At 35.7% G+C, this 27,169-nt stretch overlaps 1 protein-coding gene across 2 annotated transcripts in view; it reads right to left on the reverse strand.

Annotated features, from left to right (window-relative positions):
* Positions 1 to 1,024: 1,024 nt before the first annotated feature.
* ORC2 (origin recognition complex subunit 2) overlaps positions 1,025 to 27,169 on the reverse strand; it is a 39,421-nt gene continuing 13,276 nt past the window's right edge. For both annotated transcript variants that reach the window (XM_039217821.1, XM_039217820.1), the window contains exons 5-18: positions 26,551 to 26,640; positions 24,237 to 24,329; positions 23,779 to 23,810; positions 23,127 to 23,187; positions 20,886 to 21,076; positions 19,803 to 19,901; positions 16,209 to 16,318; positions 13,672 to 13,804; positions 12,806 to 12,902; positions 9,527 to 9,673; positions 8,763 to 8,934; positions 5,674 to 5,735; positions 4,703 to 4,821; positions 1,025 to 2,772 (exon numbers count right to left, since the gene is read on the reverse strand). In XM_039217821.1, the coding sequence (XP_039073752.1) occupies positions 2,686 to 2,772; positions 4,703 to 4,821; positions 5,674 to 5,735; positions 8,763 to 8,934; positions 9,527 to 9,673; positions 12,806 to 12,902; positions 13,672 to 13,804; positions 16,209 to 16,318; positions 19,803 to 19,901; positions 20,886 to 21,076; positions 23,127 to 23,187; positions 23,779 to 23,810; positions 24,237 to 24,329; positions 26,551 to 26,640 (1,493 nt within the window). In that variant the 3' untranslated portion in view covers positions 1,025 to 2,685. The remainder of the gene's footprint in view (positions 2,773 to 4,702; positions 4,822 to 5,673; positions 5,736 to 8,762; positions 8,935 to 9,526; positions 9,674 to 12,805; positions 12,903 to 13,671; positions 13,805 to 16,208; positions 16,319 to 19,802; positions 19,902 to 20,885; positions 21,077 to 23,126; positions 23,188 to 23,778; positions 23,811 to 24,236; positions 24,330 to 26,550; positions 26,641 to 27,169) is intronic.

The raw sequence follows: 27,169 nt of genomic DNA on the forward strand, positions 1-27,169 counted from the left end.
AATGGTGACCTAAAAACTTGGGAGGGCCCGAGGTCAAAGTGTGCTACATGCTTTAAGGTAGTTAGCTTTCTTTTATTATACTCACATTTAATGTCACATTGTCTATAGCATCAGTTATTTCAAATTTTATTCAGCACAGTAAGGATACTACTAATGCTATTAAAACCTTGTAATATTTTGTACTTGGTTTTCATGTCCTTAAAACTCCTGTCCAGAATAGAGCCTTCTGTGTAGTGAGTGTTCAACAAACATGGATTAAAAATGTTTAAACAGCAATTTGAAAAATCAAAAATGTAGGAGACTCTCCTAAGGGAGAAATAATTATAGGAAGCCTGAGAACAAAGTCATTTGCATAACTTTTTTAATCCCTTAGTTTTAGGGGCAGTCTGTGATAAGGCAGACCCTCATGACTTTGTCATCTTTGTTGGCTACTCAGGACTAGGCTGGAAGAGTCTTCTCACCTAGAATGTAGTAAAATACATTCTGAACAATATTACTGGCTCCACATTTGAATTGGGGGAAAACATAAGACTTCTAAATTAACTTTTTTAAAAGATAAATTGATTAACTGTCTCTTAAACTGATATTTTATATGAATGAAATGCTCATGTACTAAAATGACACATATGCTAAGAAGAAAGTTTTTAGAGCATCATAAGAGCTGATTTAGCACTCTCTGCATCAGGGATTCAGTGCCGTATCAGCTTTTGTGGAGTGTAAGAATGCCTGTTCTACATCCATTGTGCCCTTTTTGGGCCTGTATTATTTGGCCATTTTATTAAGAGCAGCCAGAAAAATCAAGTTTTTTCAGGTCTGTTAATTCTTGTCGGAATCAAGTAACAGCAGAAGTTGGAGCCTTAGCAGTCAAGCTCTTAACTGACAGTATAAGGAACATCGATACTGACATAATAAAGAGTGTAGAATAATTCTGCTAAGATCTTCAATAGGTCTGTAAGATAAGCTTATAAAATATTTGAAGGACTTCTAATTATTTTCAGTAAAAAAAATCAGTACTAGAAAAAAATTCTATCCAAATTGGCTTTTTATTTATTAATAGACTATTGTATTGACACGTAACTGCTTGTAATAGTATGGACACAAAAATTATAAAAATAAACCAGTAGATATTTAAGGGCAAATGTAAAACTTGCATATTAGGTCATTAAAGATTTTATATATTTTATACTATAAGTTATAAACTAGACATATTAAGCAAAGTGCAAACCAGCACAAATCATATGCTACAATTTGTGTTTTTAAAAGATACAGACCCATACTCTTCAATGTGCATAGAATACCTCTGGAAGGAATAAACAACTACAACTGGTTGGTGTAAGGGACTGGAAGGAATACTCGACTTTTCACTGAATATCCTTCGGTTACAAAAATTTTTAGAATCAAATTCATGTACAGATTTGTTTAAATATTTTGATTATATTTAAGGTTAAATTAACAAACTCTCATACATGGATTTAACAAAATATATGGCACAAAGAAATGACTTCCAACTCTGAGCATTTGGGGAAGTATTTTCATGAAAGGGGTTTACAGTTTATGTACTGCATTAGCATTTTCACTTCTTATTACAGTGGTGTTTCAATGAAGAATTTTATTCCAGCCATGAAATAATTTTAAGGGAGTATATGAAGACTACAAGCTGACCAGTGGCCAAGGTTAGCTTTTTTCTCTTTCCTAAGGAAAAAGACTTGTGTAAATATTTAGAAGGCTTGAAATTATTACTTTTAAGAAAAAAACTGAAATGTCTTACAATGAGCTTTAGGTCTACTTGATAGAGAAATCAAGATTAAAGCCACCCATTTATATGGTACTCACTTGCATGTTACTGAAAAAAACAATGTCAATACAAGAATAACTGAATTTTTATTTTCTGTTTTCTTGAAAACAAGGACTAAAATGTAACTCAGGATTGTGTTTCTGTAGCCTGGCTTCTCACTTGTATCATGAGGATGATGGCACAGACATTAACTGTTCCAAGTACCATGATTATTGTTCATGTGCTTTCTAAGGTGGGTATACACCTCATATAAATATGCTTTTCCCACTATCCCAACAGAATAGTCTCATGCCCTCTTTCTCCCTACCCCCACCAGCGTGTAGTCTAAATCCAAAAGGCGAAAGCTAGATCACCTACTCTGCCCCAGTCTTAAACACCTTTTGTTAGGCCTTTCAAGAACAGGAAGATGATCTGCCTTCTCCTTTACACCCAACAGCTCTGACAGAACAGCAAATAAAGTAGATTTATGTGATGCCAAGGTTTTATACTTCCATACTGGAATAAACACATTTGCAAACAATCAGCTCTGGGGGTGTTGAAAAGGCCCTCAAAATATTAGGAATAATATCATCTCTAGTATAAAAGAATTCAAAAACATCCAGCTCCAAATAGTCCCTGAGCACACTGTTCATTCCAGCATGAAGTCTCCAGAGAGGTAATGAATGAAAGGCACGTTTTCTCCTACTTGAGGACCGCTGCATAGTACTAGAGATGGTACGCCAGCCAGGCTAATCAAGGTTCTAATGGATGACATTTCCCCTCCCAATTTTAAGTCTTGTACACTGGAAAAAAGAGTCTAATGTTAGATGTAAACACAACACTTAGACTAGAGGAGTGGCAGCTGGGGTCCAACAACCCTTCCACAAACGCTTCAAGAGTAAAGGGCAGCTTCAAGACTCTTCTTCTTCCTTTTCCAAGAAATCAGTCAATGTTCCATTGTCCACAGGAATTAACAAATATTCTACTCCATCAGCTCCCTAAAAAACGTGAGAATACCCTGGATGTTAGTGATTTGTAAAGATATATGTGACTCTTGTAGGTTAAATTGAAAAATGGATTTAATATTTTACATAAATATGGAAATGTAAAGATTAAGGCAAAAAGAGCAGGCATATATATTTAAGTACAGTGAGTTTATAGTTAAACCGCTTTATTATTGAAAAGACTAGAGCATAAGTGAGTTCTTTACCCTCCTGTTCTTTCTACAATTTTACATACTGATTTCTTGGTTCTTTTATCCATGTATCTCTCCCTAACCCCTCTTTTTAAAAATGTAATTTCTATACCCAACATGGAACTTGAACTCATGACTCCGAGATCAAGAGTTTCAGGCTCTACTGACTGCCAGCCAGGTGTCCCCAGGTATCTCCCCTTCTTAAAATAATCCTCACTAGACTCTCATTTCTATCACCCAACCTCTACCTTTCCAGAAGAGTTATCAATATTTGGTGACTCCATTTTCTCACCTTTCACTCAACCCATTCCAACCTAGCTACTACCACTATTATCACGTCATCAAAAAAGCTTTTGCTTGGAGCACCAAGGAATTCTTAAATCCAATACAGATTTTTCGGTTTTCATCTTTTTGGTCTCTGAGCAGAACCTAGCACTGCTGACTATTCTTTCTTAAAACATGCTTCTCTTGGCTTCTATGACATCATATCCTAGTTTTCTTCCTGGCTGTCTGGCTATTATTCCCACCTCTACAAGCCTATCTTCTACTTGGCCTCTAAATGTCACACTTCTGGGCTTAGTTCCTGGCCTTCTAATCTCACTGAATGTCCTTTCTCCTGATAGTTCTTCCATTACAACCTAAATACGTAGGGATCAGTCTTCTGTCTCTAGCCCAATCTTTCCTCTGGTTTCTTGTCCCAGGATATACAGTTGCCTAGCTGACATCTCCACTTGGAAGTCTCAAAAGGTAAATCCAAACATAACTACAATCACAAACTCATCATCTGTCTACCAAAAATGCTTCTCATCCAGTGATCTCACCATCTCTGGTTATGCAAGCCAGACACCAGAAATCATTCTTTACACTTTTCCTTGGCTCTTACATCCAACCTATTAACAATTCTTGTCCGTTCTACCTCCTAAATATATCTAGACTCCAACCCCTTTTCTCTCTTCATCCTAGTCAAGTTACCATAATCTCATTCAGACTATTACTAGTTTCCTAACTGGTCTCTGGGCACTGACTTTTAGCAGTTCCCACCTCACCCTGCCCCACTGCACTGTGCATACCAGAGTCAGAACAATTTCAAAATCCTTTCCGTGGCATTAAGGAGCATATAATCTAGACCTTATACCACTGTGTTTTCAGTCTCTCATTCTGTGCGATGCTGGCCACCTTTGTTTTTCTGTGACCAGTTATCTCCTAGTTTTCCTTGATCTCAGCTCAGTGATCTGATAACCATAATTAGGTTGGAGTCACATATTATGCTTTCAGAACCATGTACCCTTCTGATCATAGGACTTACCACAGTTAAATCTTTATACATGTGTGTATTTGACAAATGCCCATCTCCTCCAATAGACTTTTAAGCTCCATCAGAAAGAAATTGGGTTTTTGCTTAGTAGTATATCCTAATACTTAGTGCAATATCTGATATGTAGTGCTCCATGTAGACTCAATTAGTGAATGTGGCAGGAAAAAAAGAGGGAATACAATTATTTGACTTACATTTTCTAATCGCCTATTGCTCTGGCTAAGTTTTCTGCTATGAAGCTGAGTACTTCTACTATATCTCTTTCTATAGAACTTAAATGGCACATAGCCTAAATGGATCCTTGTGACCCGTCAGAGAACCTCCATTTGTTTCCTAAAGTCGACTCAAAGGCATGCTTATCCTTCAGTAAACAAGAGATAAAGTATTCCTGATATATAATCTGTAACAGCGGTCTCACCTTCTTTGTTCTTATAAGCTTGTGGTCCCTAAATTCAGTTAGCTGGGCCCGAAGTGTCAGATCACTATTGACCAGAAATGCCTCTCGACACTGTTGGTAAAAATCTTGAAAAGAAAGTCCTAGAGAGTTCAAAAGGAGATGTGACCATAAGTTAGCATTTAAGACATTACCCCATAGATGGTTACCCATTCCAAAGAACATGAAAAAAGTGCTGTTGCCATAGTATGTCAAAGTAGTCAGGAAAAAAAAAACCAAAAACACACCTCTGGAAGAAATAAACTAAAGAACACTTAGGTATTATACACTGTGACTTATATATATCTGTTTTTAAAGAGAACTGATTGGTTGAAAGTAGTCAACTGACCAAGTATAACCTAAATCTTATGGACAGCTTTAAACAACATGAATAACGCTTTTAGAGGAGGAACTAGTTAAGTCATGAGAGCTAAACAATTATTGAAGTATTTGTCTAAATTAACACTTTTACCCAAGGGAAAGAAAATCTGCTAAGATACCCACATATGAAATATAGTTACCTGTAGACACATGTCCACAGTTCTAAGAAATTTAAAAATAGGCCGGATATGGGGCACCTGGGTGGCTCAGTTGGTTAAGTGCCCAACTTTGCTCAGATGGTAAACTCAGGATTTGTGGGTTTGAGCCCTGTGGGCTCTGCAGTGACAGTACAGAGCCTGCTTGGGATTCTGTCTCCCTCTCTCTTTAAAAGACAAACGTTTAAAAAGAAAAAAAAAAAAAAGGCTGGATGGCGTCTTTCAGTGTGCATTGGCAAACAGCCTGTTCTGCAGAATATCTGTGGGACTTCTTGAAAATGTGATATGTGGCAAACCAATCGCAGAGCAAACCATTTATTTGCTCCTTTGAAACACTACAGTGCTGTTATTAGATTCCAGAAAAAGGAATTTATGGGGTAAAACAAACTCAAAGAATTTAATATTATAAATATTGGATACCAATGTAAGAAGGGTTATCCTGGTTATCCAGTTGATACTTTATTAGTAGCCTGAAAATCCCCCTAAGGAAAAAAAAAAACAGGAAATCAAATCCAGAACGTTAACATCAAAACATAACAGTAAAATACACAAAGATAATTTGAAATACTTGGCTTATACATATTCTCTTCTTTTCTCCAAGGAACATCATATCCTGGCCTACTTAAAAAAAAAAAGAGAAGCTTTTTTATGGACTTTTAAGGAAAACCTAGGAGTTTTCTTTAAGGTTGGTTCAGGTTAGAAAATTTGGAATATATAATAAAATGTGAGAATATTAACATTAATCGCATAGCCCTAAAATAACAGCCACAAACATTTGATGTGGAAATAATATGTATGCTTTCTTCTCAAATCTTTGTGGATGAAGCAGGCTGGAAACACAAATTCATGCATTTATATATAGTATATACCATTTTATATCTTACCTTTTCACTTACTGATTTTCTCAGATTATTAAAAAGCCTTCCTAAATTTTTAATGGCTGCTCATATATTGTGTACCGCACACTTAACCTTGCACTACCTGTTTTGGATGTTTACATTACTTCCAATTTTATTAAAAAATAACTCCACATTAAATTGTACACAAATATTCTTTCATATCAATTTCTACAAGAAATTGCACAAAGTTGATTTATAGGGCTGGAAGCATGTTACACGCCCTGAGATTTTCAGGAGTCCTTGGTTGTGGCAAAAATTTTAAATCTTTACATTTTCATTTTTAAGATGATCTAGAAAATAATCACATAAGTGTATTTGGATCATCTAAATGACCTTGTTAGAACTAGATACTACCACGGACTCCACAGCTAAATGTTGATTAAGGTTTTTGATCACATTCATACCAAGTAAAGACTAAATGATACTGGAGTTTGCAGAATGAAACAAAATTTCATAGTTTAAAAAAAAAAAAAAGCCCTGGAGGCTAATACATAGACATTTAAGTATGCCAAACTAAAAGCTGTATTATAGCAGTCATATTTAATGTTGTACTTATATTGCATGGATTCTCAACTTTATACACAGCAACTTGCAATAGTTCATTAACAGTAGCATAAGAAGATTGAAAACTCTGTTGCAGTTTAATAGAAATTTTGATTAGATACCCATTTAATGCATATTTCAATATTAATACAATACTAATCTTCAGGTATACAAAGCAGCTTTACAGAGTTACAAAATTCATTAAATCAACATTTGAGGGCTAACATGAGGGAGTCTTGTAGTACTGATACAGTTGAGTATCCATAGTTAACGTAAGGCTCTGCATGTGACTAAACTGCACAGGCCTTTAAGCACACACTTGCACACACACAAGTGACTGTACACGTCCATGGTGAAATCTGAGTAAGTCCTATGGATTGTGCCAATGTCTGTTTTTGGTTTTAATACTGCACTGTGATGGGAGTATTTGGGAAAGGGGTGCTCAAGACTTCCTGGACATTTCTTTGTAGCCTCCTGTGGATCTACTTTTAAAGTTTTTAAAAAAAACACATAAAAGAAAAATAGATGGGAAAAAATTTTCTAGAACAAAAAAAAAAGATTTGAAAGTTTTTGTCTGCCTCATCCCCTAGCTATTGTTATTCCCCCCCTTTCTTTTATATGGTTTGTGCTATCCTGAATTAAGGATTTTTCCTTTCTGTGCACATTTTAAAACTTAACCATATTGACATGCATTTGAGCACTATATAGTATTATTTTACATGCTTTTTTCCAAATCCACTATCCTGTCTGGTATAGCATTTGTCCTGAACAGAAATGTCTGGGTTTGGACACTGCATGGTATTGTCATACTACTGTTACCCACATATGTCAGACTCCTAACTGCCTTTGCTGCTCCTATATCCAGAACACAGATGGGCTGTGGATTCCACTCTCTCACTGCTTTATGATTGCTTCATTGAGATGTTCACATTTTTCAGCCACACTATAATTTTTTTTCCCTTTGGTCCTTTTATATTATCTATTAATGCTATGTGTTTGGAACAAACGGGGATGAATTAAAAGTGTGAAAACTATTATACCATCCTGACTAGATGTATCCACTGCTCTTGGGATGAAATAAAAACTTTGCTAGTCTCATCTGCTTTAAGAAACTGAATTTTCTGTCAAATTTAAAACACAAGAAAAATCACTGATGTTTGGATTAATTTATAGGTCCAGTACATTCTAACTTGCTACCTTTATAATGTTTAGTCCACTCATCAAAGAACACAGTATTTTTCATCTTTTCAAATCTTAATTATTCTCAACAGGGTTTTACTGTTTTTAAACACTTCATTTTGTTAAAAATTGCTCTAGAATTCTATTTGTTTGGCGTAGGGTGATCGGGTACTAAAAGCCTTTTTCAATAGGTTATCATGCCCTTTATGTCATGCCAGTTTATGCCATATCCAGCTTTTCTTAGCATTTCTTAATTCAGATACACCTCTTGGTGAGGTTCACTAGAGACACTGTTATACAAAGATCTTTAAGGGCATGAGCTTTGGAACCTGGCAGATGTGGATCAAAATCTCTGTGCCTACTGCTATATTCCACAGCTGTGAGGATCAAATGAGTCATTTCATGTAAAGCTCTCCATGTTTGAATCAGAACGTTCAGTATATAATTAAAAATAGCCATCAGATTTAAGTAAAATCTATAAAAATTCTTTTTCCTCCACAATGACCACTATCTTGAGATGCTCTTATTTAGAAATATAAAGATTAATGGGGCGCCTGGGCAGCTCCATCAACTTTGGCTCAGGTCATGAGCTCACAGTTTGTGAGTTTGAGCCACACTTTGGGTGAGACCTGATATTCTGTCTCCCCTCTCTCTGCCCCTTGCTCTCTTGTGCCCTCTCTCAAAAAAAATTTTTTACAAATATTGACACTTCTGTTGAGGAGTCTGTCTATTGCATAACCCAGGACTGGCAACTAATTTTTACTATTTCTCTTAACCCTTCAAACTAAGTAGAGACTTTATTACCATTAAAACCTACTACTGCATGTCTTAAAATGTATGGAGTTTTTTTTGTTGTTTTTTTTTTTAAACTATAGTTTTCATTCTTACCTTGCATTAGGGGTAAGGCTTCGTAAGACATGAGTTAGGGAACTTAGTGGTAATGATCCAGATTGTTTAACCAGAAGAGAATTCTCATAGGAAGTTTCTTCAGTATAAGGACTATATGTAGTAGTTTCATACCAGAGCCAGTTATAAAGACTCTGCTTTGCATGATCCCACACTACAACATATGATTAAAGAAAATAAGAGTTATTAATCATACCATGTTACTAGCTTTCACTATAGGAAAGAATGAGAAAGCATTAAAATAAAAAATGAATCCTGAAAATTTTCATTTTTGCCATTTCCCCATCCAAATCAGTAACTCACAATCTAATTTCATTGTCAGTCAGCATCTATGCCTGAATCTTTATTTGTATGCTGAATACAAGTAAAATTATTAGTGCTACGAGCATTCTTTTGAAAAAGTTTAATAATTTAACAATGTTTTTTCTATAGGATCATCACAAAGTCTCTGAATTAAATGCATAAAATAAATGCTGCAATACTTACAAACAATAGAAAAAGACCAAATAATAGTTGGGTCTCTTCTCCTTCATGAAATTTTAGGTGTAAAACACCCCCTTTAGAATCTGAATTTTATCCTAAGAATTATGTTCTAAATCAGATTGAGGACACTTTTATTTTTAGCAGCCCATATCTTTAAGCATGCAACAAAGAAAGTATACTGAAATAAAAATATCTTAACTTACAATAGTAAAAAAAAAAATTTTAAGACTGGTTTCTTGAGAAAGAAAGAAGGGAATACTTACTGAGAGGAGCATTGAGGTGATCAATAGATGCTATAAGGTATATATTACGTAAAGATGACAATTGTCCAATTATTTGCTGGCTTTTGTCTCCTCTCAACATTTGGCTATCCAAATTGTGGATGAGAAGGAAGAGTTCTAAAGAAGAATCTAAAAGGAAAGGCAATTCAATTAGTATTTACAGGGAGTACTTGTAAAGTCCTTCTAACACAAAATGCTTGTGCATTAAAAAGCATCAAAGTGGTATAGGACAAGGTAAGTACTGCAGAGCAGTATGTAATTTATTTGAGAAGATAGCAGTCTCTTAAAAATAGGCAACATATTATTAAAGTTTTATTGAAATTGGTTGAAAATCAGTGGGGACTGGGTGGTTAGAGATTTAACTGGAACGGTTATTGCCCAAATCACATCATAAAGTTTTAATAAGGCAAGATGCATACTGTGTTGGAGGTAAATCTGTTCACGTTGCATTGCAAGGCAGAAGTAGAGAGGGGACACACACACAAACACACATCACACCAGGCATTAAGAGGCAAGATGGAAAACCTTGATTATCATAAAAGCCAAAGGAGACAAAAAAAAAAAAAGGAAAGGGAGTGAAATTTAGGATACTGCTCAAGGCATCAGGAAAGTCACAGAAGTAAAAAATATCATAAAGGTCAATGAAGGAAGAATTTGGAGGATAGAGCTGTCAACACCATTAACTACTACAGAGATCAAGATAAAGGATGAGCCAAGGTCAACTGTGTTTAGTAAGAAAATTACAAAGGTAATCAAGCATATAGTTCATGTAGCACAGAAGCAAGAAATTAAGGAAACAGGTAAAAAGAAGGCATGACATGTCTTCAAAAACTCTGAAATCACTGAAACAAGAAAACAGTGTGGAAGGGCAGTAGAATCAGGTAAATGTTTTCTGATGATGGAAGAAGTCTTACTATGTTTAAAAGCCACTGGTAAGTCTCTCAGGAGTTGGTAAGAAATGAGACATCTAGCATTTACAATGGACAATGAGCTTATTAGAATAAGTACATTTCTCTCCCACTGAGGCTAGAGGGACAGACAAGAGAGACTATAGCAACGAAAGTCCTGAGAACATTTTCAAAGTCCAAGGTTCCTTAAATTCTAGAAGCCACCATAATCAATAGTATTTAAATTATATACATATATTCTTTTTTATAATTACAATTATATATTTACATCATATGCACTATCCTATATTTATGAATTATGTATTAGTTCTATATTCAAAATGTATACCCATATGTGAAGCCTTTTGTATTTATGTAGTTACACTTTATATAATACAAATATATTGTATATAAATAACAAAATATGCATTATATAAATGAATATATACATATAAAATAACTCAGGCACCTAATTTCATGAGCATATAAACAATACAAAATTCTCTATCAGATTAAGTTACCCTTTTAATACTTAAGTAGTGACTAAGTGACAATTACTGGACCCTAAATAATTTTATTTTTAATTATCTGAAATGCTCACATAGCCAAAATATTCACACCAAAAGAATAACAAAAAAAGATTTTGGGGGACACCTTGGTAGCTTAGTCAGTTAAGTGTTTGACTCTTGATCTCAGCTCAGGTCTTGGTCTCACTGTTGTGAGTACAAGCCCCACACTGAGGTCTGTGCTGGGCATGTAGGCTATTTTTTTTAAAAATTGCTTTTTTCGGGGCGCCTGGGTGGCTTAGTCGGTTAAGCGTCCGACTTTCACTTAGGTCATGATCTCGCGGTTCGTGGGTTCGAGCCCCGCGTTGGGCTCTGTGCTGACTGCCAGCTCAGAGCCTGGAGCCTGTTTCAGAGTCTGTGACTCCCTCTCTCTCTGACCCTCCCCTGCTCACACTGTCTCTCTCTCTCTCCTAGAAATAAACATTTAAAAAAAAATAAAAAATAAAAAAAAAATAAAAATTGCTTTTTTCCCCATTCTGCAGGTTTTAGAGTATGAAATTATTCAAATACAGTAATATTTACTGAGAATAAAGAGGAAAATGTTTTATAAAAATATTAAATATAAAAATACCAAAGATGCATGTATCAACTAGGGGTACTTCCCACAGGCCAAGTAAAACCTGGAAACTACTCTGAAATAATAAGCTTTTAGTTAAACAAATTCAAGGTGCTTGGAGTAGTTCTTTCCTGTTAGGTAAGTGAAGTTCATGGAAAAAGAAAGGGCAAATGACTTCTGAGAAATCTAAATCAGCTTGAGAGAAGTGAGAGAAGTGATTACTGAAATAATCCCCATTTTTGTATATAATACAGATCTTCCTCAGTCTCAGATGGGAGATATATCATGATAAACCCATCCTAAGTTGAACATACAAGTCAAAAATGCTTTTAATACACTCAACCTACTGAACATCATAGCTTAGCCTAGCCTATCTTTTTAGTTTATTTTTAATTTCAGTTAACATACAGTACAATACTGGTTTCAGGAGAATTCAGTGATTCATCACTTACATAAAACACCCAGTGCTCATCACAAGTGCCCTCCTTAATACCCATCACCCATCTAGCTCATCCCCCACCTCCCTCATCAACCCTCAGTTTGATCTCTATCTTTAAGAGTCTTCTGTGGTTTGTTTTCCTCTCCTCTCTTCTCCCCCACCTTCCCATATATTCATTTGTTTTGTTTCTTAAATTCTACATAGGAGTGAAATCATATGGTATTTGTCTTTCTCTGCTTGACTTATTTTGGTTAGCATAATACATTCTAGCTCCATCCACATCATTGCAAATGCCAAGATTTCATTCTTGTTGATTGGCCTTGCCCACCTTAAACCTGCTCAGAATGCTTACTTTAGCCTACAGTTAGGTAAAATCATCTACCACAAAGTCTATTTTATAATAAAGTGTTGAATATCCTATGTAATTTTTAGAATTACATAGACTTATAGGTAATTTATATGTAATTCTATGTAATTTAAAGAATACTGAAAGTGAAAAACAATGGCTGTATGGGTACAGAATGGTTATATCAGTTATTTACTTTCAGCATCATGTGGCTGACTGGGTGCAATGGCTTGCTGCCACTGCCCAGCATCATGAGAGTATAGCACCACACAGCACTAGCCCAGGAAAAGATTAAAAATGCAAAATGTGAAGTATGCTTTTCTACTGAATGCGTACTGCTTTTGCACCATTATGTCAAAAAGTGGCAAGTCAATCCATTTTACATTGGGGACCACCTATCTGTACACCAATAAACAGAAATGTCTGCTTAGCTTTACCCTAAAACTACAGCATCTACTTCATGTTACCTTCTTTAAATTTGTTTACTATCCAGTCTAGCTGATCCAGTACACTGCGGAAAGTACCCATATGCTCGAGGACTTCTTCTGTTATAGAATTCAGGATCTATATCATAAAAGTGCAAGAGGTACATCAATTACTACTTATTCTATTATAATAGAATAAATACAAATAGCCAATCAATCCTTTCTTATAAGTTAAAAATGAATTTAGATTTCCTATCAAGTCCAAAAAATACTTTAAAAATCCTACTGGTACTTAAGTATATCTAATTCATTTTGGCATTAAATTATGGCAAAAATGAAACATGGAAGAATACCAAAGATGCAAAGGTAAGAGGGTAGCAAAAATAACCCCCCTCCAACAAAACAGGAAACATTAGAAAACTATAGATTTATCAAAGGAAACAGGATACACACATTAAAGACACTTCAGGAATACTGTATGGTTTATATCTAGCACCAAAAGGTTTTTGTTTTCAAATGATGAAAAGACACAAATATTTGCATTAAAACTGTTCTATGACATATTATAAAACTATTACTTACTACTTTTAGAGTACCAAAGTGACCTAACAGCAATAATAAAATAAAAGTCTCCCATAATCCTGTCCTTAACAAAAGTACTGTTGGTGTTTGGCAAATAAAACTAACATTTCTCTAAGATTTAATGTATTTATCAGTTACAAAGTAGGAAATTCAGAGATGAGGATTCAAAGCTAGAACCCTGAGTAAGTTCCAACACATGACCTTAAGCACTACGCAATCCTGCTAGTGTGAAGGCTAAAAAAATTTGAATGTTCCAGAATGTAATGGTATGGGTATGGAATGGCAGGGGATATAATGTTACTTCTTTTAACATTTTTGAAACTTACTGATTTCACACTTATTCCAGGAAAGAAGCCATTGATGACAACATGAATAGAATCTTGCAGCACAGCGGTTCGAAACCTTTCTAGTAAATCTCTCTTAGAACCCAAACCAAAAAGCACAATGTTGAACCCCAGGCTGTTAGGAAAGATAGCATTTATGAAATTAAAGTTCAGTACTTATTTTTTAGAATCAGCTAAGTTTATAAAAAGTATTGAAAGAACTAGGATGACTAAAGAACTACATTTATTCCCAACTTATACAAGGTGAAAGCACAATTTTATTATCATCTGTACACCAAACGTAGGGTCCAGCATCAGTAACTTTCTCTCCAGCTCTTAATACCATTCAGGTGATGGGTGGCTGGAGGCAAGGGAGAACAACAGGAGGCACAAGGCACTAAATAGTTGTGCAGGTTGAAGCTGAGTTTTAACAGATTAGGAAAGGTAAGCAGAGGCCAAGTCACAAAGGTCTTGTTAAGTCAACCATGACATTAATTAGATTGTTTTGAAGGACAATGACCATTTAAAAGTAGTCAGAAGTTTTAAGTAGGAAAGTAGCATGATATTTTCACACTGGGTGAATAGGGGGAATGGACAGAAGGAGGGGAAAGCTGCCAAAAATGAGCTTGAATTAGGTGCTATAGAGAAAAATAGAAGATGTCAAGAGCTTTACAGGTTAAATCAATAGGATTTGGAAAGTGATTAGATGTGGAAGGGAAGGGAAAGGGAGTATTTCAAAATAACTTGGTTTTTTAGCACAGGCAACTACGTGGATGAAGGGACTTTCACTGTGCTAGGCAGCAGGGGCAGGTGGCAATGAGGGGTTTAAGAGAAATCAAATTTTACATATATTGAATTATTTACAAGTCATCAACATGGAAACCTCCAGTACACACTGCTGTAACCATATGTGCTGCTGAGGAGTGAGGTCTGGGCTTGGCTGGAGATACAATCGTGGGAGTTATTCACATGAAAAAAGCAACCAAAGCCCAGAGAGTGAATGAGAAGATCCTGAACACCAAGCACTAGGGGGTTAAGCTAAAGCTCAACGCCATGACTGTTTACAGAGAGGTCCATCAGAAACAGTATTTGCGTGATGCTCTGTAGCAATGCAGGGGAACCTAGCAATAGGAGAAAAGCTAACCCCCAAAGTAGAGCTTAGCAAGGTAGCAGCAGCAGAAAAAAAGTAAGGGAATTCTGAGAGTTGACAATTCTGTTGAAGAAGTTGACTGAGGGCTAGGCTGGGAAGCAAAGCCAAACAAGTTCTCAAAGTTGACATACTGGAAGAACTGAAGGATGGGATCAGAGTGAAGAGCTACTTTACAAATTTATAATGAACAGATCTATAAGTAGTTATTAAGAGAAGCGGAGGTCCTAGCAGGGGAGATAGCCATAACCTTTTGACGTATTACCTGCAAAAGAAAGCCAGGATCAACTGAGGGAAATTGTGTCAATTTCTAGTTTTACTGCTTGGTGGACCTGACTTCTTACTTATCCTATGACTGTGTAACTATGAGTATACATTTACAATACCATACATTTTAAGCACTTCCTTATACTAAGATCCTTTTTAATAAAAGTATAAAAGTAATTATAGTAAAAAAAGTTTTAATTTTAATAATTCTTCTAGTTTTAATAGTAATTTGATATTTAACCTGAAGTATCTGAAAAATGGTAAAATTCAAAAAATATTCTAAGAAATAATTTTAAAATGGTAAAATAATGTTTATGGGACAGATAAAATTCTGACGATCTATAGTACCTGAATACAGAATAAGATTAAAATAAATATATGTTCTTTTTAGAAACTTTGCTGTGGAAAACTAGATTAAAATCTAACTGAGGGGCACCTTGGGTGGCTCAGGTGATTAAGTGTCTGAATCATGATTTTAGCTCAGGTCATGATCCCAGGGATGTGGGATTGAGCCCCATGTGGGGGCTCCACACTGAGAATGGAACTGACTTAAGATTCTCTCTCCTCAGGGTGCCCAGGTGGCTTAGTCAGTTAAGCATCCAACTTCAGCTTAGGTCATGATCTTGTGGTCTATGAGTTCGAGCCACATGTCAGGCTCTTTACTGACAGCTTGGAGCCTGGAGCCTGCTTCAAATTCTGTGTCTCCCTCCCTTTCCTTCACTCACGCCCCTGTCTCTTTCTCTCAGAAGTAAATAAAAATTTTTTAAAAACTTAAAAAAAATTCTTTTTCCCTCTAACTCTTCCCTGCTCTCTTACTCTCTTGAAAAAAAAATCCAATTGATATATCTTATCTTGATAGATTTTTCAATATTTTTACAATAACAATTCTAACAAAGGCTATCTTACCAATGGCTTTCACATATGATAAACTTAAGACATTTCTTGAAAACCAGATTTTGAGATGAGTCATACAATATGACATTTCTTCACCTGAGTCATAAAATTAGGAAAACACCTATTTTTTTTCAAATTTTTATATATAAAAATGTATCAAACTGATTTCAAAAAATAACATTACATGTTAAATTGGTTTGATTTTAACAGACATGTAAATAATATTACTTACCGTAACTGCAACATCCATTTATGAAACAACTGTTCATACTGTTGATTTAGTTGTTTAAGTTCAACAGAAAAGGAAGGAGAAACCTTGCTCAATAAGTTCCGCAAAGTTTGCTTTAAAAAAAAAAAAGTGATAATCACTCTCAAACCACATACATCGAAATCAACAGAAACTAAAAATATTTCCTTAGAGGTAGACATTAAAAGAGGCTATTAGTGTAAATATTACTTTAACCAGGCTTGATAAAGAGTGCATCAACTGAATACACATATTATTTCAATGATTTAAGCCATTTGTTTTCTTAAAAAAGTTTTAAGCGATGTTTAGTACAAATATGTAAGAGTAAAGAATTTACCAAGTTTTGTCTAGAACTATATCCATGATTATAAGTTCCAAACATAAGGCTTTAATTTCTAAAAAGATCATTACCATAAGGAGATGATCAAACCTGCCTCCCAGCTTTGACAACAAATCCAGACAGACTTTTTTAAAACCTATGAATTTGAAGAAATGTGAAAGCTTAAGGTAACAATATAAATTCTCAGAAATCATTAAAGGTTCTTTATAATTTATCATTATCACTAACAAAACTGTATCACTGCTCCTGTAAGTATCAAAGCTACTTCTAACAAATCCATCTTTGATAAGTATGGCAAAGGGTTGGGTTTTTTTTTTTAAGATTTTACTCTTAAGTAATTTTCACACTCAATATGGGGCTCAAACTCACAACTCTGAGATCTATAGTCACATGCTCTGTTGAGCCAGCCAGGCACCCCAGTATGGCAAAGTTTTTTAAACAATAATGTAAACAAACTGAGGAAGGTACACTGCCCTGTACCCAAAACTTGGAAATTCATGCTGGTGAATCAAACATAGCTCATTTTTTGGAATGAAAACCCTAGCAAAAACCTGTATATGCATTTTACCCAGGCACTACCGTGTTTCCATGATTTTACCCTTTAAGTAAAATATTCTTTTATTTGTCTTTTAAACCAGACTTTTAAAAAAATGTCTTTTAAAAAAAAATTTTTTTTAATGTTTTATTTATTTTTGAGAGAGAGACAGCGTGAGCAGGGGAGGGTCAGAGAGGGAGATACAGAATCTGAAACAGGCTCCAGGCTGAGCTAGCTGTCAGCACAGAGCCTGATGTGGGGCTCGAACAAACAAATCATGAGATCATGACCTGAGCCAGAGTTGGGCACTTAACTGACTGAGCTACCCAGGTGCCCCGAAAATGTATTTTTTTTTTTTTTTTGAGAGTGTGAGTGTGAGAGGGGCAGAGGGAGAGGGAAACACAGAATCCGTAGCAGGCTCCAGGCTCTGAACTATCAGCACAGAGCCTGTTGTGGGGCTCGAACTCCCAAACCATGAGATCACAACCTGAGTCAAAGTTAGATGCTTAACCGACTGAACCACCCAGGGTCCCCTAAAATACTCTTTTAATACTAAAGGCTAGAGTTGTAGTCAGCATCTCAGGCATTCTGGTCTGTTTAGGTTTTATTTATCCACATACTTAAAGAGAAACAGGACAAGTTCTAAGTAACTGCTAAGTGGGTAGTTTTAAAAAATCTCTCATTCCTTCTGAAGTTTAGAGCTCTGAAAAAGTAGATGAAGCACTAGTATCATTTCCAGTAGTCATTTATATCAGATTATCAGAGCATACTCACACCTGGATGTGAACTCTGGGAAGTTATCTATAAACTTTTTTTTTTTTTTTTTTTTTTTCTAGGAGAGAGAGAGAGAGACAGCGTGAGCAGGGGAGGGTCAGAGAGAGAGGGAGTCACAGACTGAAACAGGCTCCAGGCTCTGAGCTGGCAGTCAGCACAGAGCCCGACGCGGGGCCCGAACCCACGAACCGCGAGATCATGACCTAAGCGAAAGTCAGATGCCCAACCGACTAAGCCACCCAGGCGCCCCAGTTATCTATAAACTTTAATTTCAAACATTAGTGTCTACAGAAAATCACACTATTGGCCTCAATACTTCCCATTTCCCTATATCCACACCCTCTGTCATATAACTTTGCCTCCCATTAAAGAGGTGGAGTCTAGTTCCCTGCTCTTTGCTTTGTTTGCAACCACACAATTTGCCGGAACCACCAGAACAACCCCACAGAAGTGACACTGGGTCAGTTTTGAACCCAGGCTATAAGAGGTCTTGTGTTTTTCCACTTCTTACATCTCTAGCATCGTCACAAGAAGAACATGCCTCAGCCAGCCTGCTGGTCCAATGAGGAAGAGAGACATAAAGAGCAAATCCTTGATCAGCCAACCCCCACCTGACCCGCAGACATGAGAAAGAAAACATAAATACTGAATGACACATGCTAATGGACTGTCTTGGTTAGCTGTGTCCACAATCACTGAAAGACCTTCCCCTCCCTCAATATTGGTAACAGGTGTTCCTTTCATACAGCTCACTCTGCCTCTCTGTCCCATGAAGTCCTGCTTTGACTCTAGACCCATTTATTCTTCTCCCATGTTGTGTATATAGAAATCTATGCACTAAGCAGATGTTAGTGCCATCTTCTCCCTGGAACAACTTGGCTTCTTGACATGTTTTCATCAGTTTCTGATCTGAGTCTTAATACCAATAAGCCAGGTGAAGAAACAAAAACAGCCACACACATTATATCTTCTAGGTCATAGCAGCTTACTCTATATTCTGCTCTTTCCTGTATCTTGAAAACTATCATGAAAAGCCCTGTATACCTTAGAAAATTGCAAAAAGTCTCAATACTCTTTGAGCCAATAATAATCATCTCTTGATTCAGATTATCAACTCCTTTTTTTTAAATTTTTTTAATGTTTTTCTATTTATTTCTGAGAGAGAGAGAGAGAGACAGCATGAGCAGAAGAGGGTCAGAGAGAGAGGGAGACACAGAATCTGAAGCAGGCTCCAGGCTCTGAGCTAGCTGTCAGCACAGAACCCGATGCGGAGCTCGAACCCATGAACCATGAGATCATGACCTCAGCTGAAGTTGGATACTTAAATGACTGAGCCACCCAGGAGCCTCATCAACCCCACTTTCTACTAAAAGACTTTCTCAGATGGTTTCTGTCTTCTCTGTTAGGAAGATACCAGCCAAAACCGTCAGTCAATCTCAAAAACTGGCATTAAAAAAAAAAAATGAGATACCAGAACCATAGTATATAGTAACCTTGTTATCTTACTGTACTGAGCAGGTTTCCCGTAATATCAAGAAGCAGTTTTCCTCTGCTCTTTGCAAGGTTTGTAACTAAAAGAGTCTGGTCACAGTCTTTATTTTATGATCAGTGTGAAGTGCAATGAATATATGAGTTAAAGAATAATAGAGATTAATGCTACATGGATAACAAAGAAACTATGGCCCTGATGATTATAAATCCTGAAAAAATGATAAAGTAGAGAAAAAAATGTATAGTATATCAAACAGAATTCTAAACTATTGAACCACTTACCATTTTATGTAATGAAATATATAATAGTTAATTTGTATTTCATTTTATCAGGATAATAATTCTGCTTGTGTAAACTCACTCTTCACATTTGCTTATGCAGTATATTTTTTAGCTCACAATAAAAAAAAATGTAGAGGTAACATTCCTTGCAACATACCTGATCCAGCTTAGCTCGCTTTAGTTTCTGCAGTGTTCTGTCAGAGGTTAAAACTTTTGAACTGCTATGAGCTTCAAAATATTCTTCTACTAAATCACTCTGAAAGTAGATAGAGCAAAATCAGTCCTTAGTTCCAGATATTTATTTTATATCAAAACCAAACAGTAATATCAGCATAAGATAGGATATGTGAAATATGTGGCAGCATTTTCTTTTTTGCAGCAATAATACAGACTAAGGACCAAGCAAATTTAATTCTATTTAATTCTAGTAGTAAAACTGAGTAACTCTTAGGATCATAACAGTTAAAAGAAATGACTACATTGAAGTAGTCTTCACAAAAATGATTCCTAAGTTCCAACATAAAATTTCCATTTAGACTTAAAAAAGAGGAGGATCCTTAACCATCAGGACCTTCATTTTGTCTCACACGGTCCTAGCAAATCTGTTAATATAAGTAGAGTTGAGAAACTGAAAAAGAGGAGGAAATCAATAGCAGAGTGAAAAAAAAAAAAAAAAGAGCTGCCTACTATTCCAGGAAAATGGCTTACTACTTCCACGAACTTGGGCCAGAACCAACCTCCACGGTGGTAAGAAGGGATGGAAAACCTTTCAAGCAGTAGGTTTCCTAGATTGCTCTGAATCTTTACACAGAACACCAGATAATCAGCCTTTCCTCAGGTCACCGTGTTTACAATGTTCTTTTGAACAACTCAACATGGATCCACAGCCACTTCACTTACTACTTAAACGGACTTGAACATATCAACAAAACTATATAAAAAGGTATACACTGAGAAGTCTTGCTCCCAGTTATCCAATCAAAATTTAATTAAAACCTCATTTTTTTATACAACTGAATTGAGATGAAACCAGGACATGGCATTGACATATAAATATGGATGCAGTCAGGCCAGAATAGAAAGTTTAGAAACAGACACAAATATATATGGGCATTTATATGAAAGACTGAGAAAATATAAAAGTAAAGGAAAAATTATATTAATCCCCCATTTGGATCTCTTTACTTAGGTAGCTTATCTTTAAGACACTACACAATTTTTCTTTAAGGCCTCCACTTACTGTTTTATCTCTTTTCATTTTCTTAGAAGGTGTTTCTTTGCAAACAGGAGCTGAAACTACTCTATTCTGAGATGGAATCTTTTGGCTGAATATGACTTCATTAGTGTCCTCTTCATATTCTTGTGCAATTCCTTCATCTTCCGAGTTGGAAGCAGAATATTCACTTTCACTGTCAGAATGAGACCTTGGAACTATGGGGCAAAAAAGCAAATTGGGAAAATTTGACAGTCTGATAAGAGAGGCATTGAAGAGTAATGGAAAGAGCATGGACTTTGAAATAAGAGAATTTCACTTCTGTTTTTTCATTATTTGCTGATGATTTCACCAGAGCTAGTTATATAAAGTTTTCTGAGCACTAGTTTCCTCATTTATCAAATGAAGCTCAAACTGCCTAATTTAATGAACCACTGTGAAGATTACATTGAAACGTATATGAAGCAACTAACAATGTCTGACACCTAGGAACTGTGGCAGAAGCTGCCAATCAGACCCTAGTATCATTCTCTTTGCTTTTTCCTTACTAACAGAGCTTCAGTTTTGTAATATGTGGCAATGTGTCTCACCTAAGGAATAAATAATCATGGTAATTATCTTTTCCTTTGCCAGATACCTGTCTTCCCAGCCTCTTTTGCAACTAAGATTGGCTATATAACCCTCTGACCAATGAAACTTGAGGGAAAATTTTGCTAGAAGCTTCTGGGAAAGATTTCCCTCACTTACGGAAGGAAAGCCACTTATTTATATAGCTTAAAGCTAGAGAAGCCATTTTGCAATATGAAGCATTCAAACTGAAAGGTGAAAAATGCTGGTAGCACAGCAAGAAGACAGGAAGAACCTGGGTCCTTTACAACACTGTTGAGTTACCTCAACCATGGGACTGTGTATCCCCAGGCTTCTCGTGATGTGAGATAATTAAATGTCTATGGCTTAAGCCATTATTATAGAATCTTCTGTTGCTGCCTATACTGAAAACGCCATCCTGACTGAATAAATGGTAACTACTATAAATATTACTAATACAAAAGCACATTCCATCCCAGAGTTGATACAAGAATTTTGTTTTTCCTTAAGTTTATTTATTCTGAGAGAGAGAGAAAGGGAGAGACGGAATCCCCAGCAAGCTCTGCACTGTCTGCACAGACCAATGAAGGGCTCAATCCCATAAACTGCAAGATCATGATCTGAGCCGAAGAGTCAGACGCTTAACTGACTGAGCCACCCAGGCACCTCTAAAATAATTAATTTACTAGAAGGCAGGAACTTGGCTTTGTATAGCATTCAGAAAAACTATGAATATTTAAAATGGTTTCATTATAAAATTTCTAAGTCAATGGAACCACTTACAAAACTCTCTCAAAAAAAACTCTAAAAGGCATGTTATTTTATTGGAGAGACATTTTAACCTCAATATCTATTGACTATAATGTAAAAGACATAAATATTAAGTGTTGGAGTTTAAAATATAAGATATGGTTCTTGCCCTTAAGGAATCTATGGTTTAACTGAAGAAATGAACATATCTTTTTTTTCATGAAAAGAAGTAAGTAGTGATAATAGTAAAAGATACTAATAGCAGGGTGTCTGACTGGCTCAGTCAGTAGAGCATGCGACTCTTGATCTCGAGGTGTTCAAGCCCCACATTAGGTGCAGAGCTTACTTTAAAAAAAAAAAAAAAAAGAGTAATAGCTAACACCTGTTAAGCACATATCAAAGTCAAGCACTATACTAAGTACTTTTGACATTTTTCCCCCCTTACTCTCAGAACTATGGGGCTGGTACCATTATTGTCCTTGTTTTGCAAATGAAAAAAAAAGGCACAGAGAGATCTCTAAGTAACAAGCCAAAGATTTAAAAAAAAAAATAAAAGAAAAACAAGCAGTCTAAGACTAGAACCTACACACTTACTATTACTGTCCCTCAGTTTTCTTTTTTAAGTTTGAGAGAGAGAGTGTGTGCACACAAGCAAGCAGGAGAGGGGAAGTGAGGGGAGGGAAGGAAGGGGAGAGGGAGTGAGGGAGGGGAGAGGGAGTGAGGGAGGGGAGAAGGAATTGGGGGGGAGGCTCTACACCAATAGCTCAGATTTGAGATTTTCAAATATTTAACTTTAGTGCAGAGCCCAACACAGGGCTTGAACTCACAAACCGTGAGATCATGACCTAAGCCAAAATCAAGAACTGGATGTTTAACTGACTGAAGCCAGCCAGGCGCCCCAAAAGACTCAGTTTAAAAAGAAATACATACCTATTAATCTCTTCCTTAGACCACTAGGTGCTGTTGATAGAAATTTACTTTTATCGTTGTTCTGTTTAAAAATAAAGCAACACAGTTTCAATAGTCAAATAATGATGACATGGAAATTAATGACAGATGAGTGGAAGGGGCTAAAAAAGAAGAAAAATATTTTGTTTTCATTTGACTACCTTTTAGATTAGCCTAGTTCCTAGAAACAGAAAACAATGACAAATGAATCTGTCAGGAAAAAACAGCATATAGCAACAAAACAATACAACAAATTCCAAAGGATTTTTTAAAGTGATTCTAGAAGCTGAATTCCAGACATCCGTATTTATTATTATGTAAAGAAAAAAATGTAAGTATGTGAATGAGACTTTTGAACCACTTTCACCCATCAGATGAGAATAGTTCTTTTTTAAAAGTTGATAATATCTAGTGATAATGAGTAAGCAAGACATGGGCACACCTATGCATATGGCCTTTTATTGTGAGCAATTTACTAGTAAAAACCTCAGATTCTTCATCTAATGTAAGGTATCTAATTGGCAAATACCTGTGAATTACAAAGCACTATATAAACTAAAAGATAAAGTGGATACTTTTCATCCTGTCTTTCTAACACTAAGGTTTTTTTGCTTGTTTTCAGTCAATTGCTTACCTTTACCTGAACTTTGTCTGAAGCAGAATGCCCTAAAGAATAAAACAAAAAGACATTTACTTACCACAAGCACTTCAATTTTCATCATAGTCTAGTTTCATTAAACTGCCCCACAACTGTCCAGAAACTGTAAGACTTCCAAATCCCTAAAGCCTTATTTCAAATAGAATGTGGCAAAGCACATCTTCCATGAACATATGGGTAACTCAAGCAAATGATAATAGGATTTTAAGAGTGTTTCTTATCGACCCTGTCAATCAACTCCAATCAGCACAGATATTTCTCCCTTCTACTGATAGCTAAATATGGGTATGCTAAGGCACAAATTGGGGGTATTAACTGCATTTTGTTCAATCAATTTTCAGAACAGAAAATATATATGAACGCACTTAGACAAGTAAAAAGGTATAACTTGAAGCAACTATGAAAACTATCAAAGAACCAAGGTAAAATCTTACCCTTGCTACATTGAGGAATGTTTATCATAATTTCAGGATCATTCTTCAAATTGACTGAAACATTTTTTCTTGGTGTTTTTGCTAGTTCTGAAGCTGTAAAGAGATAGAAGAAATATATAAAGCAATCTTTAATGGATGATTAAAGGGGGATTAAGATTAAGCAGATGAAGGGGAGAGATAGATTTCACTTATATAAATTTCTTGGGGGGAGGGAATCCTGCCTGCTACTATTACCAAGAATATAAATAAACCTATCCATATTAAGAGTACTGCCTCTTTTATCTTAAGTCTTCTTTCAACTATCTACAGGTTGTCCCAAAAAAAAAAAAAAAAAATACAAATAAAGAGCTTTGACCTTACTGCTTTCTAAAACTGTCATTCTCTCTCCCTCTCCTTTCCACTGACAATTTTACACTCCTTCAGTTTCTTTATCATATTTACTTGAGGAATATCTTTGCCAGGGGGTAAGAAAGAATGGCCAGAAAATGGGATTTAAATCAAATGGAAGCTGGGGCGCCTGGGTGGATTAGTCGGTTAAGCGTCCGACTTTTGCTTAGGTCACGATCTCACGGTTCGTGGGTTCGAGCCCCGCGTCGGGCTCTGTGCTGACTACCAGCTCAGAGCCTGGGGCCTATTTCAGAGTCTGTGTCTCCCTCTCTCTCTGACCCTCCCCTGCTCACGCTGTCTCTCTCTCTCCTAGAAATAAATAAAAATATTAAAACAAACAAAAAAAACCATTAAACACAAGTCCAAACTAAATACAGATTTTGGAAAAGATGATCAGTCTCATATTATCCAGAAAGCCATCTTTTCATGACCGTGCACTTCGTTAATTTGTGATGACAGAAATGGCAAATACAACAGTACTAAAGTTTCTTGCAACCCATACAATATAAGACATATATCATTATTATGTGCATGTTGATTATCTACTTGAAGAACTTCTACTTGATTATTCCTCTGGGGCTCCTCTCTTCACTGTTCTTTTTCTCCAATGTTCTTTGTCCTGTTTCATTGTTCTGGGGTTTCAGGTCTCAGTGTCTATCTGATCCTTTCTCTAATAATTATTTTAGCATTTCTTCTCTGGTTTCTCAAAGATCCTATAAAGAATGTAGTCATTTTTACAGACTGAAAAACTATTAATTTCTTAATGTGGATTATAAACACTAAGAAACAGATCAATTGTATGTATCATGTTAGGTTCAGAATTAATAATGAATTTCATATTATACCTTTCAGAAAACCTGAATTTTGCAAATGATTAAATATTACTATGTTCAATATTCAATGACACAAGTCTTGTAATTACTTCTTATATGTCCCTCATTAATGTAAACACAGGTTTTTCACTTGATCCTGAATGTTTACTTACCAGCCAGAATGATTACATATTATCGGTGTTCTGTAATTATAGATCACAAGCCCTATTATACAACTTGACATTTTACTGGGTAGTTAATTATTATTCCCTTATTCTTGGCTTCTTGCTGTTCCCAAACCTTCATATACTTATGGAGGTTTCCTTTATATGCCTAATTTTCAAACTGCTTTCACATGTTATTTTGTTTCCTCAAAGCTTTCAAAAATGACCCCTTATACCACAGGACCCAAATAAAGTGCAATTTAAATTTTTTAAAAGAATTGGATAGTTTAATTTTAATGTTGTATGTAATTTATTTTAGTCTAGTTTCTGAGAATCAGTAATCCATGTACAACTAGTTTGAGTGGTAACTTGAGTAAGAAAAATGTTACAACAGCTCATTTGAAACAGTTTTATATAGTTTTCTATAATACAAAAATGTTTCTGTATATAAAATTCTTAGTCAATAAATTCAGAGTATCTGTGAATTTAAAAATTTGTTCAGAACCTATGGCTAGATGTGGGAAGAAAATAAAGACAGGATTCCTACTCTAAGAAGCTTAAAACCTAGCTGAGAACAGAAGACCTTAAAACCTAGCTGAGAGCAGGGGTGCCTGGGTGACTCAGTTGGTTAAGCATCTTACTTCGGCTCAGGTCATTATCTCCAGTTTGTGAACTGAAGCCCTGTGTCAGGCTCTGTGCTGACAGCTTAAAAGCCTGGAGTCTGCTTCAGATTCTATGTCTCCCTCTTTCTGTACCCCTCCCCTGCTTGTACTCTGTCTCAAAAATAAACAATTAAAAAAAAAAAAAAAAGACATCTGAGCATGAAAAATAACGGACTTTACATATGCTTGAAAATATGATAGAAAATTATATTTCTCATTCTTTTAGGGAATGCATTAGGATGATAACTGTGGGGAATGTGGTAAAATACACCTTAGAAAAGGAACATACCTAATTTAGACATCTTTTCAGAGTGTTTTCTATTCTGAAAGGAATACACTTTATTCCCACCATCTGCAGCAGAGCCATTTTTCAAGGATTCTGAAAGAGAAAACACAATATGCATTTTGGAAAAATACTCAAAATTAACAGAAAAAAATAAAATTTTAACTAAAAACTTAACATCTGTACCTCTCCCTGTCTTGCATAAAGGTTTAACAACACATATCTATACATAAAACATTTAAAAATAGATGACAGACTATGTTTATATATATATCTGAAACAGAGAAAACACATTATTCTTCCCAAGTACACAAAAATAACTACAGAAACACACACACATACATACATACAAACCCCCCTCCTCCCAAAACCCTCCAGACTAGAGGGACATGCATTCAATTCATGAAGTGTTGCCTCTGGGGAGGGAAAACAGAAGGGATCTATTAGTTGTTTTCTTCTTGAAGTAAACAGTGCAAGTACTAGTGAGTTAATCGACACTGAGATTTCAACAATTGTTACATGGTGGAAGCTCTCTTACTCTCTATCAAGACTATGACTTAATTTTTATTCTTCAATCATCCCTTTTAATAACAACAGCTACTTACAACATACTGGATACTCATGG

Source organism: Hyaena hyaena, unplaced genomic scaffold (genome assembly GCF_003009895.1).
Source record: "Hyaena hyaena isolate Hyena2069 unplaced genomic scaffold, ASM300989v1 scaffold_724, whole genome shotgun sequence".
NCBI lineage: Eukaryota > Metazoa > Chordata > Mammalia > Carnivora > Hyaenidae > Hyaena > Hyaena hyaena.